General features: G+C 52.0%; 1 protein-coding gene across 4 annotated transcripts in view; it reads left to right on the forward strand.

Moving 5' to 3' along the window:
- The window catches only part of SSH1 (slingshot protein phosphatase 1), a 60,643-nt gene that overhangs the window by 23,645 nt on the left and 21,862 nt on the right, over positions 1 to 15,136 (forward strand). For 3 of the 4 annotated variants that reach the window (XM_040619818.1, XM_008707635.2, XM_040619819.1), the window contains 5 exons: positions 2,331 to 2,434; positions 6,218 to 6,282; positions 6,736 to 6,857; positions 11,335 to 11,403; positions 12,671 to 12,736. In XM_040619818.1, coding sequence (XP_040475752.1) covers positions 2,331 to 2,434; positions 6,218 to 6,282; positions 6,736 to 6,857; positions 11,335 to 11,403; positions 12,671 to 12,736 — 426 coding nt within the window. Of the gene's footprint in view, positions 1 to 2,330; positions 2,435 to 6,214; positions 6,302 to 6,735; positions 6,858 to 11,334; positions 11,404 to 12,670; positions 12,737 to 15,136 lie in introns of those variants that run through there. The other variant, XM_008707636.2, reaches the window with a different exon arrangement.

Here is a 15,136-nt window from a genome sequence, read left to right on the forward strand (position 1 = left end):
TTGCTGTCTCCCCAGACTCAGGGCAGTCTCACTTTGTGGGCTTCCCCGCAGCTTTACATCTCACTCATTACCGTAAACGCTTGTGCCTCGTGGCTGCGAGGGGAGGGCGGAGGCAGTGTTCCAGGGCCCCCATCCACACGGGCCCCTGACTTTATACGTAGATGGGGGCCTCTGATTCTTTATCAGTCACAGGAACACACAACTGGCCCTGTAAGCGATCACGGGATAAAACCAGCCTATTCTTTTGCATTGTTCCCTTTTTTTCCCCCCCCGAAGGAAATGTAAGGGAAACCAAGGGGAATTTTTGCCCATGATTTCCAAGGCAAAGGTCACCATTAATGGCTGGCTGTTTCCAGAGCTTTCAGGCTTCTGGTCTGTATGGATTTTTTTTTTCCTTTTCTTTTTCTTTCTTTCTTTCTTTCTTTCTTTCTTTCTTTTTTTGTGGGGGCAGGGAGAGAGGGAGAGAGAGAATCAGAAGCAGGCTCCATGTCCATTACTGGAGCTAACCTAGGGTTCAATCTCATAACCCTGAGATCATGACCTAAGCTGAAATCAAGAGTCAGACACTTAACCGACTGAGCCACCCAGGCGCCCCTCGGTATTTTTTTTTTTTTTTTTTACGATTTTATTTTTAAAGAATCTCTACGCCCGGTGTGGGGTTTGAACTCACAACCCTGAGATCAAGAGTCACAGGTCGGCTCAGACAGCCAGGCGCCCCCTCTTTCAGTCTTTATAATCCTGGGTTCCCCAGCTCTTGAAACTGGCTACACAAACATACAGCTGACAGAGTGGAAAGGATGGGGTGGCAGCACATTGGGGGTACTAAATGAAGAAAAGCGAAAAGCCGTACAGATGTAAACTATTGGTAAATGAAATCTACAAAACCACCAATAACTCAAAGGCCCGAATAAGAGAGGCAGCCCTCAGCCTTATCGTTGGATATTTGAGCAGAGTCACTGTTTTTGGCGTGAGAAGTCAAGCAGGAGAAGCCATCGATTCTATTGTGGACTTCATATTAGACAAGGTCACTGTTTTTCTGATTGCAGGAGCCACTGAGTTCAATGTGGTGAGTGTTCTTAGCACCTTAGTGACTTAGAGTTGTATATTAGACTTAGCTGACGTTTCTATTCCAGGGTTTAGAACTTTTAACTACTAACGATAAGATGTCTGAAGAGAAGGTGATCTTGCTTTTTTCATATTTACAGAAAATGTCCCTGTATTTCTGTCAGGAATCGATTTGTTTTCTGTTAAAATAAACACACACAAAAAAGTGCTGCCTTTTCTTGGAGATTTTCCCTTCAAATCACGTATATGTCAGCTGAGATATGCTCAGGAGAGATTTAATGATTTTTAGAGTTCCCTTCGTTGTGAACTGTATCTTTCACGAAGTTAATAGAAATAAAATGCGTTTCCATTATAACGTGTAGTACGTCTTCCCTTATTCTGAAAATCAAATAAAAAATAATCATTTTAAAAAGTGAATGTTTGCTCAGTATAGAAGATTTGGAAGAAGCCAAAAAGAGAAAGAAGATGATCGTAGGTGGTCCAGCCCCCCTAAACAAAACAAAACAAAACAACACAACCACTGTTAATAACGTTAGTGCATTTTATGGGTAATTTTCAGCATCAGCAGTATTTTCGAATAATTGGTAATAACTAGTAGGTGATACAGTCTGTTATAGTCTTAATTTCTGCGTGAGCCAAAGATTTTTTTGGAGAGCCAAATCATGAAATGTTTAAAATTTAAATGGTAACTTCTCAAGTTGTATGTCGACTGTAAATGTTATTGCTGTTTTAAAATAACGTAAAAACCAAAGGTTCCTTCTCCTGAGAAATTCCTTTTGTCCGTTGGGGGTTTTCTACCACAGCAGTGACACCGTATCCTTGACTAAGTTCAGTCGCCCTTCAGGAACCACCGGCTGTTGTTAAGATGCAAACCAGTGGTGAAAGTATAGCTTCCTCTTCTCTCTGTTCCATCAAGGGAAGGCACTGAGATCCGTGAAGTTGTCATAAGTCAGGGAGTCACAAAGATTCCGTAGTGAGATCTTTTAGAGTAATCCTGCAAGAGGGGGCTCTCGGCCTTGCAAGAGCCCCAACAACCTGGGGCGTTTGGGCCGAAGCCTGAGTCCATCACGCAGACTCTCCAGCAGCAAGCTCGTAGTGAAGGTGTGGGAAGAGCGCAGTGCAGAATGATCATAAAAGCCGTTTTGTCCCGCGTGCATCGCATGTGCCGTTGGTCCGCACGAAAGCTTTTCCTCTGCTGCATGTCTTTGCTCCTTTTCCTCTCCGAATTCCAGCCTGACTGTGCTCTCTGGTTTTATTCTTCCCAGCTTAAGTGAGAGCTTTTTCATGGTGAAAGGAGCAGCCCTCTTCTTACAGCAGGGAAACAGCCCTCAAAGCCAGCGAAGTCTCCAGCATCCCCACAAGCATGCAGGTAAATTGAGGTTCTTACCTTGGAATTTATTTTCTGTGCGATGGGGGGAGCTTCCGTTCCCGGGGGTGAGCAAGTGGCTGGTTTTCAAGGCCAGAGTGGAACACAGGCTTGTCACGCCCGGGGCAAAGCAGCAGCTCTTTGCTTGAGCAGGTAAGCCGTGCACGTCTTCCAGGTAGCACCGTGAGCTAGTGCCCCGCGGTCCGTGTGTGTTGATGCGAGAAGTAAGGCAGTCGGCAGCGCTCTGTTCGGGTGTAACGATTTCCCACCCATGGTTTATCAGTTAACTGCAGATTTTAAGTTACAGTATGAGTTTTCTTAACAAGTGCACCAGAACATGTGATAGCCAGACGTTGTCGCCTTGAATATAACCACCTTGGGATGCCGTGTACCTTCTCTGAGGACTCTGGTCATTTCTCTGAGCTTCTGGGAAGCTCTCATCTGGGGAGTTTCTTTACGAGTCTTCGGCAGGCATTGGGGTGGGAAGCCTTCAGGATTTAACAGTGGCTTTGGTTTTTGAAAGTAGACAGAAGTGATAAGGTGGGGATCATACCCAGTATTCGTTTAGGTCCAATAGCACACAGGTAGGAAATGCCCACGTAGTAGGAGAGACTGGTTTTCTGAGGTGACTGAACTCTGACACCGAAAGCAGTTTGAAAAGAGGAACCAGAAAACATTGCATACAAGTGCGTCTTTGTAATGGGCCCGTAGCCTCTGCGGCCCCTTCTGGGACAGACAGTGCATTCTCAGTGCGACCTGCCAAGCCCTCTGACCCTCGCAACAAGAGCAGGCGAAAGCAGCCAGCAGTTGGGGCCAGTTTTCTTGTCACTGTGATCATTTTGTCTCTCACCTCAAGTCATCTCGCCTCATTTTGGATCTGAGTGCCTAGGTTAGAATTTCGTGTCTTACACTTTATAAAGAGCACCATGGGTCAGTTGGTATTTTCACATACTGATACTTGGAATCAAGATTGAGCTCTGTTCAAAGCTCAGAAAACAGTTGTCTAGCACAAGGAGGCGGCGTAGTTTGGGGCAAGAATGTGTGTTTTGGAGCCAGACAGACCTGGCTTCTGATCCCAGTCCCTACAATTCACTGAACAGTCAACGGTCGACTTCTGAGCCTCAGTTACCCCATCTTTACAATGGGCATCAAATACCAGTACCTCAGACAGGGTGGAATTTAAAATGTATGCATGTAGGGGCGCCTGGGCGGCTCAGTCGGTTAAGTGTCCGACTCTTGATCTCGGCTCAAGTCTTGATCTCACGGTCATGAGTTTAAGCCTTTTCAGCATGGAGCCTACTTTAAAAAAATGTATGCATGTAACATATTTCTCCCCTCATGGGTTCTGTGTGTATGGTAGCTCTGATTATTACTACAGTGACTTCGAGTACCGTAATACTACAAGCAGAACCTTCTTTCTTGAATCCGCTAATGGTTCTGCCCTGTTAGGAATTTAACCGTTGTTCATGTCTTATCACAGACAGCAAAGCGAATGCTCCAGCTTTGCTTACCCATAGTATACAGTGTCTCCATCCTCTGATTTAGTGTTTTCATACTGTGTGGAGCTTGGGGGTGCAAGTGCAAAACCATGTAAGAACCAAAAGTCGGGCTGGTTCACGCATCTCTGGAATGGACAGGACAGTAAGAAGAAAGCTACAGGCTTGGCGGCTCTTCTGCCCCCGAGGTCTGGCTGGAATGGCCAATGAGCTCAGAAAAGCAAGAGGGATGGTGACTGTCCCAGGACTCTCAGGAAATGACCCTGGGGCAGGCGCAGTCTGGACTTTCCCTCAATTCCTGTTTTTCTAGAATCACTGTCAGGTGGCCTGGATGGCCCCCAGTCCCGTCAGCAATCATGCAGAGCTGAGAACGAGTGAGGCTGGATTCTGTCTGTGCAAAAGTCATTCAGGTCATTGCAGCCAGTCCGCAGTCCGAGACTCTGGCGGCGGCCTCTACTTTAGGCGTACAGTCTCTGATCTTGCCGCAAGTGCTGAGCGTACACTGCAGCACATCGAGGCAGCGTGTGCATGCCAGGCTGCGGTTGGGAGTTCTGTCGGTCAGCAATTCCACGTCTCCACAAGCAGTCCCACTGAAAGGAGCCTATCTGTGTGGAAAATGTCCCTTTCATTTAGGCACTCACCAGACAAAGGGGCTTGTTTTGGCTTTCATCTGCGTGCTTCTGAGGCTTGGGGTGGACGGTGGTGGCGTGCAGGCGAGCCCAGGACCAGCCAAGGCGGGTGTGTGCCACTGGGGCAGTAGGGTCAGGACAGGTGCGGGTGCTGTTGGATAGAGGAGGGGGGATGAGGAGCTCCACGTCCTCTTAAATGTGAGCCATTACCTGCCAATCATTCCTTATGGAAAGCAGTGCCAGTGTGGGTGTCTTACGCCGTGCTATCCTGTCGCGGAGAGAACAGACAAGAGGGGCCAGCTTCCAACGACCCGAGTCCTCTCTGAGGCAAGAAGGACGATTTGGACGTCATCTGTCAGCCTGCCCTAAAATTCAAAAGATGCCTTTGCAAAAGGAACGAATCCAGGGTATTGATCCTTCTGGGATTCTGGTTGTGAGCTGTAGGATAATGTCTTTTTAAAGATACTTCTGTTCCTCCTTGGCGTGGTGCAAATCAGCATTAATACAGATCTTCTAGGAGTTATTCCTCCTCCTTCCTTATAGACCAGGATCTTTGCAGATGAATCTTTCTTTCAGAAAGAAACCATGAAATGTATAAGGTGGGGGAAAAAGTGGTGTTAGAATCCCACTTGCTACTCACTGGTTACAAACCTCGGGTAGGGGCCCCTCGGCCTGGAACACACAGCCTGTTTTCAGCTGTGTCGATCCTCCGTGTCTGTGCAGACTCCCCAGCTCTGAGAAACTCTGCTCCGTGCACCCCAGCCCGGAGGCACCTCCCGGGCTCTGGGATTGCTCAGAGAAGCTGGAAGCTCTGAGTTACTGCCTTTATAAAGTAATCATGCTTTAGAATGCTTTATTGAATTCAATCGTAGACTGATGTGTATATAAACCACCATGAAAAGGGGTGTGAGCCTCAGGCCGTGGACAGCTGCTAGTAGCCTTCATAACATTTTACGACCTCTGAAATTGCTTGGATAATCATCAGTGAGCCAGTGGGCGAAAATAATGATGAGCGTAATGATCAGAAGGAGGCCCGAGACTGGGGCCCAGATGTGCAAGCACTTGGTGGTAGAGGCGTAGGCCTGGGCCCCAGTCACCTCACCTGCCACCCTCCAGTCCCAAGACTCCATGGGGTAGGCGAGTGCCACAAAGCTCCAGCAGCATAGGGACCAGGCGGTGTGGTCAGGCATGGAGGTCTCGCTGTGGCCGTTGACCATGGTGGTCGTCGTGGGGGCCACGCTCTAGGGCGCACGAGGGGGGGATGGGGCAGCAGGAGAGGAGAGAATCTCAAGCAGACTCCATGCTGAGCATGGAACCCCACATGGGGCTCAACCACACGACCCTGAGATCATGACCAGAGCCGAAATCAAGAGTCTGACGCTCAACCGACTGAGCCACCCAGGCGCCCCACATTTCAGAATATATAGGCAACTTCTGAAAGCGTGGCCGTCAGCTAGATCTCCCCGTCCTCATCAGGCAACATTCAGGAGTGGAGTAAGAGAAATTGAGCCTCCCAGTCTTTTGACGCTTCTCTTGGGGTGGAGGTGGGGGGATTTTAGCTTCGCGGTCTTCATCCAGACCCTTAACCTCAGCCTCTTGCAGGTTTCTGCCTAGAAGGGGGGTGGGGGCCTTTTCTAAAACTTTCTTCGTTGGTCCAACAGGTGACTTGCCCCAACATCTTCAAGTGATGATCAACCTTTTGCGTTGTGAGGATCGGATCAGGCTGGTAAGAAGAGACGAGAGTGGCAAGTTTTCATTTTTAATGGTGCACTTTGGTAGGGAATTACTCACAAGCAGCGGGAGGTGGGGAGTTCCTGTGTTACAGCAAATTCTCTCAAATTGTTCACAAAAGCCAGAGCCAGGTGTGCTCTTCACCACCCACAAGGTCCAGAGAAAGGATGTGTTAGGTGTCCCTGTTAGTCTGAGGGTTGAGGTCTTCATTCTCTGGATCTTAACCTGTTCAGCCATTTGGCCCACTTTGGGGGATCTTCCCAGAGCCGAGCACTATCCCTCGTGCAGGGATGTAAACCAGACGTGGTTCCTGCTCTTCAGAATCTCATCTTAATTCCTGAGCTCACAGGGGGAAAGGTAGAAAACAGAAGTCCTTGATGTTGATTTGGTGATGGAAGGGGCCACCACCTCGAAAGGCAGGCCAGTGAGAGCGTCTTTGCCCGTCTAGGCCGTGCGCTTGGAGAGCGCCTGGGCAGAGCGGGTCCGGTACATGGTGGTGGTGGACAGCAGCGGGCGCCAGGACACGGAGGAGAGTATCTTGCTGGGAGTCGACTTTTCCAGTAAGGAAAGGTGAGTGTGGTGGGGCGGCGCTTCCCTTTTGCACTAGAGACATGGGTTGCCACTGGAGCAGGTTTCCATGGTCCCGTATCCGTGGGAGATGGTGGTGGGATGTGTGATGGTCAGTGACAGGGATGACCAGGCATGCAGAACAGTAGAACGCACCCTTACAGCTCATGCATGCCTGGTGCTGTGCTAGATTCAGTCTCTGCTCTCAGCTCAGGGTCTGAGAGGATAGAAAAGGTACACTGAGCTTAGAGGTTTACCACTGGGTTGCTGTTGGGGGTGCCGTAGAAGAGAGCATCTTAGCCAGGAGGGCTTCCTGAAGGAGGTGACAGCTGTGGTAAACACCCAAGGACAAGCAGGAGCCAGCCACGTGAAGCACGGACGGGCCCATGTAGAAGTATGTGATTGATAGGCTTACCCTGTATTACTACCATCCCAGATGGATTCCCCAGTATTTGTTGACAGGTCCTTGATCAGAAGCTTGAAGAGAGGCTTGGAATTTTCCAATAACCGGAGGCCAAGTTAGTTACATCATAGACCCTGTTATGTGTGTGAAATGAGGGCGTGCAGCTCTTCTTACACCTAGGATAAATGAATGTGCGTGAGATCATTGCCGACCCTGGGTTTGTGAAAACCGGATTAAGTTAGGCTCCCTGTATCTGTGATCTTTAATCTACTCATCCACTAAGGCAAGTGTGTGCGTCCTCCTGCGTCCTCCTGCGTATGAGGCAAGGGGCCAGGTACGCAAAGAAGCAGCCGAGGCAGTCATCCACCTCTGAGAGCCTACAAGCTTAGCGAGGAAGGAGCCATGACCCAATGGCGGGGTGACGGGCTCAGCGATGGAGGGATGCTCGGGGGGGTCGTGGAAGCACGGGAGAGGAGCCTCCTGCAGCCTGTGGTAGCTCACTGTGTCTTAAAGGGCAAGTGGGCAGCAGGGAACGGGGTGGCGGGGGTGCATTTGAAGGCATCACGGACAGCATCGATGGCAGGACAGAAAAAGCCACAGATGCGGTGAATGGTGTGACGGCTGTGTGGTCTCGTTCCCATGAGAGAGCGGCTGTTACAAGGGACCAAGGCTTCGTTCCCAGTTAACAAGTCCATGAAGAAAGAGGGAAGACGTTTCTTTTGTGACCTTCTTCCCAGTACAGAATAGCATCCTAAGAAAGTTTTGTGCGGCACACATAGGGAGAGACATGTGAGCCGCCATCTGTGGCCTTGGGCTGGTTGGGAAGTCTGGATGTGGAAGACTGTGGAGCCTGATGGGTCTTAGGAGGTGAGCTGTGAAGAGCGCCCTGGAAGGCGAGAGGGCCTGGCACCTCGTGTCAGGGTACCCCCAGGCCGGCGCTCTGGGACACGGGCAGAGCTCAGGGTTCTGGGCCACTGTCGGCGCGGCGGTGCGGCCCAGAGGTATTTAGTATGAAACAGCGATGCAGTTACGTTTGCTCTTTGATGATCAGCCAGCCTTTCGGAGTTCCTTCCGGGGCAGAGCTTTCCTCGCCACGTGTAGTCCATTTCTGTAACACCCTCTGGCCCGGAACGGGACCCTGCCTCCCTGTGGGATGTGCCCACCGTGGAGGTCGGCCCCTCCTGCCAGCCATCTGTTGCTTCCGTGGGGGAGAACACAGGGCGGTTGCCACAACGTGTCCTCAGCGTCTCATTGGACCCTTGAACTGCCCCGTGGAGCAGGTAGCCCTGATTCATGTGTTAGAGATGAGGAATGCAGCTCGAGAGGTCGGGGAGGGTACCCCAAGGCCATCCTACGAGCAGAGCCAGGCATCAGAAGCCAGGCTTTTATGGCAGCCCTGCGGTGTAGACCCCACGCGTCAATACACTGTAGCTCTCCTCTGCACCCCGTTGTTCATGAGTTCATTCATCCTCGACCGTCTGTACTTGTTAGCACTTTCCGTGTGCCCGGCCTCTGCTCTCCGACCGCAGAGCCTGGAGGCCGTGACCGTAGCATTAGACGTGTATGCATGCACTCCCAAGTCGTCCTTCACAGCTGGGGTAGACAGGCCAACCCTGAGGCCGGTGCGGGCATCTTGTGGTTGTGGGAGTGGGTCAAGGAGCTACAGAGGGTGAGCAGGTGGTCAGAGGGAACGGGAACTAAGTGGGCCTTCCTGTTGTCGGGCCTGAGTGGCGGCCCAGCACGCGCAGGCATATGGAGGCGGGGGCCTGGGCCCTGCACGCTCTTCTGCGGTCCCACACTGGGGAGCACCAGGCACTCTTACTCATGTCTGGGTTGGATACAAAGCCCTGGTCCTTACAGAAGCTTTTGTCCTGCTGAAAGCATGATTTCCTTGTTTTTCTCAATTCCTGACATGAGATTTTGCTTCTTTATTCCCCCCCCCCCCAAAAAAGGAGGGAGAGATGAGTGTTGCCCACAGCGGGCACCTGCAGGGGTTCCGTGTTCCCGGAGGATATGCGGGTGCCCTGTCAGAAGGGAGGACGCGGGGGCAATGACGGCCCCGTGGGCTCACAGGTTCTCTTTCAGAGCCCCCCCCACCATCTGCGCCTGTGTCCTCAGGAGACCGGAGCGGCCACCCCGGCTTCCATCTTGCATTCCTCTTTGTCTGGGAGGCGAGAGCACTGTGAGTGCCGTGACCACGCATGGCTGTCCCGTGCTTGCTGGCACCGTGCGGTCGGCGAAGGGCTTCCACGGCACACCTCGTGCCAGGCCGGCTCCCTCTTAGCCCTCGAGTCCCCACGCCGGCCACACTGGCTCCTCTGTCCCTCTGAAGCTTTCTTCTCCCAGGGCTGCCCCACCCACTTTGTCCTTTGAGGTCATTCCTCCTCTAGAGGACCCATGTCCCTGACCGGGTACCCCTGCTCCCCCTGTGTGCCAGCTCACAGGCCTTCCTTCCCTGTAGACATTTTACTGTCAGTCACTACAGGACTGCTGGAAACTCACAGAACAGCAGACAAGGGGCCGTTAGGGAATTTGCAGAGTTTTTACAGCCATGTCATGGTCCCTGCTTGTGCTCTTGACTGCAGGTTGAGACCGTGAGTGGGAGTCCTCTGTGGACTAACCCCCTGCACGCAGGGCTCTCTCTAGGCTCTTCCCCATCTCGGCAGGTAGGGGAGGCCGGTTTAGCTACTATCCTTGTTTCATATGGGCAGTTTCATCTCAAGCCTGCCCTGGAAGGCCCCCTCCTGCCTTGGGCCTCGGCCCGGGCCTTTGCTACCCCCAGTCCAGTGCTCCTTGTAGCTCTCTGCTCTGTCTTTCCTCATTACCAGCCCCTGGAGTGGGTCCTCAGCTCTGAGAAAGGGTGAGTCTTCCAGCCCTGGCCTTGTGTTCCCAGGTGCCCTCTGCCCTGGGCTCTCAGCATGTGAGTTTTGGGCTCCAAGGGGGGCCCCTGCTCACCCTCCCAAGCAGTGACACAGCCAAGCAGCTCCGGAGCTCCACAGGTCTCAGCATAAATTTTATCTTGCACCTCTACAAAGGAAGTAGAATTAGCCCATCAAGAATGTGTAGGAGTGCAGGGGTGGAGACCAGAGAATTTGCCTAACACAAAAGGCTTAGTCTGATTTGACCTGAAGGGCTCGCAGCTACCTTCCCCACAGACAGAAGCAGAGGGTGGAAGAGTCCCGCTTGGTGGCCCGCGCTCCAGAGGAAGAGGGGGGTCTGTGAGCTCAGAGCTCCCAGTCTGCAGTCATAGGCGTCACGTTGCTTCCCGGGCTGTTGCTAAGGGTCAGTAGACGTGCACAGTCAAGAGCCCCGGAGGCTGTCGGAGCCGCGCTTGGCCATTACCGTGGTCTCTCCTGAGCAGACTCTCTTAAATGCCTGAAGAATTTTCATAATAATCTGAAGTAACCCTCTGATAAAGTCCTTTCTGTCCCTCTCTGTTTCTCAGGGGCGCCTGTCTGCGGAGTCATTTAAGTATTGTTTCACCGTTAGGGTGAGCAAACCAAAAGCAAATCAAGCTAGTTTTGAAACTGCCGCTGTACGAAAGGTACAGCAACAGAGGCCCTGAAATGAACTCCAGCCCCGGTGTTGGCACTCTCCCCACCCCCGCCACCCTAGGCCAAGAGGCCCGGTTGGCTGCCACCGCTCGCCTGTGTCCCCTGGAGTGCGTATGGCCTCGTGCCAGGAGTGCGCCAGCCATCAGCGGCCTCACCCCTGCTGCAGCATGGGCGTGTGGTCAGCCGCTTGCTCCCTGCACCCTGAGAGCCACAGCCGAGACCTAGCGTTTCTGGAGCTCCATCCTCAGTCCGGTGGGCACACAGTCCCCTGTGACCGTCTCCAAGTAGAGGTCACTGGGGACCCCCTCTGGTGGGGCCATCCCAGGCTCGTGTCTTCTAGAATTCAGTGGCAGGTGGTCCCTACGCAGACAGCCTGAGAGCTTCTCCCAGATACACACCCAGCAGCCAGGCCCAGGTCAGGTGGTAGTTCCCTTCTGCGAGCTGGACAGGCTGGGTGAAGCCAGGGAAGACGGTGCACCAGCGGGTGGACTCTGACTCTGGGCATCTCTTTCCTCCTGAGCAGTAAAAGCTGCACCATCGGGATGGTTCTCCGGCTGTGGAGCGACACGAAAATCCACCTTGATGGAGACGGGTAAGGAGATCTCTTTAAAAGATTCTTCCGGGGGCGCCTGGGTGGCTCAGTCGGTTAAGCATCTGCCTTTAGCTCAGATCTCTGATCCCAGGATCCTGGGATCAAGCCCCACATCGGGCTCCCTGCTCAGCAGAGTCTGCTTCTCCCTCTGATCGTCCCCCTCTCATGCATGCTGTCTCTCTCTTTCTCAAATAAATAAAATATTTTTAAAAATACTGAAAGATTCTTCCACTGTAGACTTTGAAACCCGGGTTGGCTTGGGCATCCTTGGGTGGTCATTAGGAGCAGAGGCTTATTACAGCAGGAGAAGCAACATGCCCTCCAGTGAGCCACACAAAGACAGGGATGTTTGGGACATTCTGTAAGGGAGTTTGGGTCGTGAGGTCTCAAACAGAAGAGTGTTTACAGGGTGTGGGCTGCTGTGTGACGTTCAGAGCATCACGCAGCATTCACCTTGATGTGCCCTCCACGCGGAGCTGGTCGCTGTAAGTTCACGGTGGGAAGGGACACAGTGGGAGCTCACAGTGGTGGGGCTGCAGGGAGAGACACCAGCTGGCAGGTACCGCCACGTGTCAGGTGCCTCTCCGGGGCCTGCAGAGGTGGAACCCTTCTGTTTGGCCTGGGCAGGTAGACAAGAGACGAGGAGCTGCCCGGGTTCCACGTACACTTGCTTCCCGGGGAAATAGGCGGGTTCTGCTGTAAGGGGGGGAAGGAGCTGAATACAAGTTGTCCCTCCACTGAGATTCCAACGGTAAAAGTTACGTTGCCTCATAGATGGAATTGGGGAAGAAAAATTGAAATGTGATTTTTTTTTTTTTTTTTGGAAGAGGCAGGATTGCAGTTATATTTTTTTTTTCCTTCTTCAGATTTTGCTGTCCGTGAATATATTTTCCATGCAATTACAAGAACAGTGGGTGGGATGTGCGGGACAGGAAGTAGCAGGAGGCTGGGACAGTGGCAGGAACATGAACGAGGTGGTGTCAGATGACAGTGTCGCCCTTGCTGGGGTTTGTGTGTTTGATAGACCTCGAAAGCTGGGTTAAAAGCAGGTCTTCGGATTTGAGAACACTTTTTTTTTTTTCTTCACTTTTTTCCTGCTCTTAACGCTTGTTCAGTCCAATGGGCCTGCGTTCCCTGGTCAGAAAGCGTGAGCCACCCTTGTCCTCGGGGTGTCCGCGGCGGGCCTGCCTGGTCATCTCATGGTGGTGTGGCTGCAGGGTCTGATTTCTCACTGCGTTTCCTTTCTCTTGTTGTTTTTCGTCCTCAGGGGATTCAGCGTCAGCACAGCGGGACGGATGCACGTCTTTAAGCCCGTATCGGTCCAGGCCATGTGGTGAGTGTGCTTTTAGGGACTTTTGTCACCTCAGAAATCTTGTTTTAGCTGCCAGCATGAATAGAAAACCCCCCTTCGAGTTTAAAGCTCATTTAAGTGCATTTGTGTGTGTGTGTGTGTGTGTGTGGCAAAAGGCACGTAACACGAAGTGTACCATGTTAACCATTGTTTAAGTGTGCAATTCATTGGACCTCCATGATGTGCAGACATCACTATCCATTTCTAGAACTTTCTCGTCGTCCCATTAAACACTAAGTCCCTCTCCCTGGCCCAGGCCCTGGTTAACCTCTGTTCCACATTCTGTCTCTACGAGTTTGCCTACTCCAGGTCCCTCAGATGGGGGGAATCATCCACGGTTTGTCCCTTTGCGTCTGGCTTCTGTCACGTATTGCGATGTTTTCGAGGTTTGTCTATCTTACGGTACATGTCAGAATCCTTTCTAAGGCTGAACGTTACCCCAGTATGTCGTTATAGACTATTTTTTGTGCAGTCCTATCATCTGTCACTGGACATTTGGGTTATTTCCACCCTCTGGCTGTGGTGCTTGGAGCTGCTGTGAACACGGGAGGACAAAGTGTCTGTTGGAGTCCCTGCTTTCAGTTCTTTTGAGGATGTACCTAGAAGTGAAATTTCTAGAGCATGCGGTTAACTCTGTGTTTCATTCCCCGGGGAACCAAAACTGTTTTCCACAAACCAGACTTTTAACCCCATTTCACACTCCCACCAGCCATGCCCAAGGGTTCCGTGCTCCTACCAGCTGGACACAAGGGTTCCGTGCTCCCACCAGCCGTGCCCAAGGGTTCTGTGCTCCCACCAGCCGGTCACAAGGGTTCCGTGCTCCCACCAGCTGGACACAAGGGTTCCGTGCTCCCACCAGCCGTGCCCAAGGGTTCTGTGCTCCCACCAGCCGGTCACAAGGGTTCCGTGCTCCCACCAGCTGGACACAAGGGTTCCGTGCTCCCACCAGCCGTGCCCAAGGGTTCTGTGCTCCCACCAGCCGGTCACAAGGGTTCCGTGCTCCCACCAGCCGGGCACAAGGGTTCTGTGTTCCCACCAGCTGGACACAAGGGTTCCGATTTCTCCACGTCCTCGCCAGCACCTGCTAGTTAGTTAGTGAGTTTTCATCATCGCCCTCTGAGGGTAGTGGTATCTTGTTATGGTGTTGATTTCTATTTCCCCACTTGATGAATACTGAGCATATCTGTTTCTGTGTTTATTGGCCATCTGTACATCTTTTTTGGAGAAAAGTCTATTCGGGTCCTTCAGCCAGTTTTTCTTTTGGGCTGTTGTTTTTGTTGTCAGAGTTGCGTTATTCTTACGTATCTACAGTTCCTGCTGTCCAAACGCCATTCCAGTGTAAATTTACGTATTCTTTATACCTGGCACACGCTTAGTTTGTGCCCTGAAGGCACTGGGCATCTCGGAAGGCATGCGATGGACATAATTCCTGTCCTCATGGGGTTTCAGGTCTATGGAGGGGAGGTGGCCGCAAGCTGCATACTCACGTGTTGTACCGGGGAGCGCAGGGAGCGTGTTCTCACAGGGCACTCTGCTACAGGATGCGGGGTGCAGGGCCCGCGTCGGGGGGAGGGCCTCCTGCACACTCTGCTTTGGGGATGAGGTAGCCGTGGGCGAAGGCTGCACAGGGTGGAAGAGGTCAGGTCTGGTGCTTCTCCAAACCCGGCACACGCACCTGAGAGCCTCCCTCATCCTTGAAGGCTCGCACAAACCACCCCTGCAGCGAACTCGACACGACGCTCTCTCCCCTGCAATCTGGAAAAGGCTCTGGAGAAAGCTGGTGATGCCTGATGAGAAGGGTTGCGCCCAGTGTTTCATCATTACTTTGTTCTCTGGGACGGCGAGACTTAGGCCGGATTCTCCTGTGGGCCGCCAGTCAATATGGTGCTTCCTTTTTACCTCGTCTGTTACCCTACACTGCCCTCAATTCAGGCTCCTTCTGGGGAAAAGCACGAAATCGTAATTCCCTTGATGTCCCAAATGTTTCTTGCGTCCCTGGATCATTTCTTTTTTTTTTTTTTTAATAATGATTTTTTATTATATTATGTTAGTCACCATACAGTACATCCCCGGTTCCCTGGATCATTTCTTACCTCTTTCTCTACAGGCAAGTGAAAAATAGGCCCATATGTTTTTCCAAAACTTCAGGAGCAAAACTAAATTTAGTAAATACACAGCTCAAGCCTATTCCCTGAAGCAGCCTAGAGATAGGACAGACATGCCCGAGTGGGATGCGTGCAGCAGATGGCGGCGGTGAGCCCGTCCCCGAGGACTCTCGCTCCCTCCGGGGCTTCCCACTCCCACCCTTCCTCAATGCCTGGTTCACCTCCTTCACTGAGAAAGTTTCAGCCTCAATTTTTGTTTAAAAAAAAAAAAAAAAAA

Source organism: Ursus maritimus, unplaced genomic scaffold (assembly GCF_017311325.1).
Source record: "Ursus maritimus isolate PB19 unplaced genomic scaffold, ASM1731132v1 scaffold_33, whole genome shotgun sequence".
Lineage (NCBI taxonomy): Eukaryota > Metazoa > Chordata > Mammalia > Carnivora > Ursidae > Ursus > Ursus maritimus.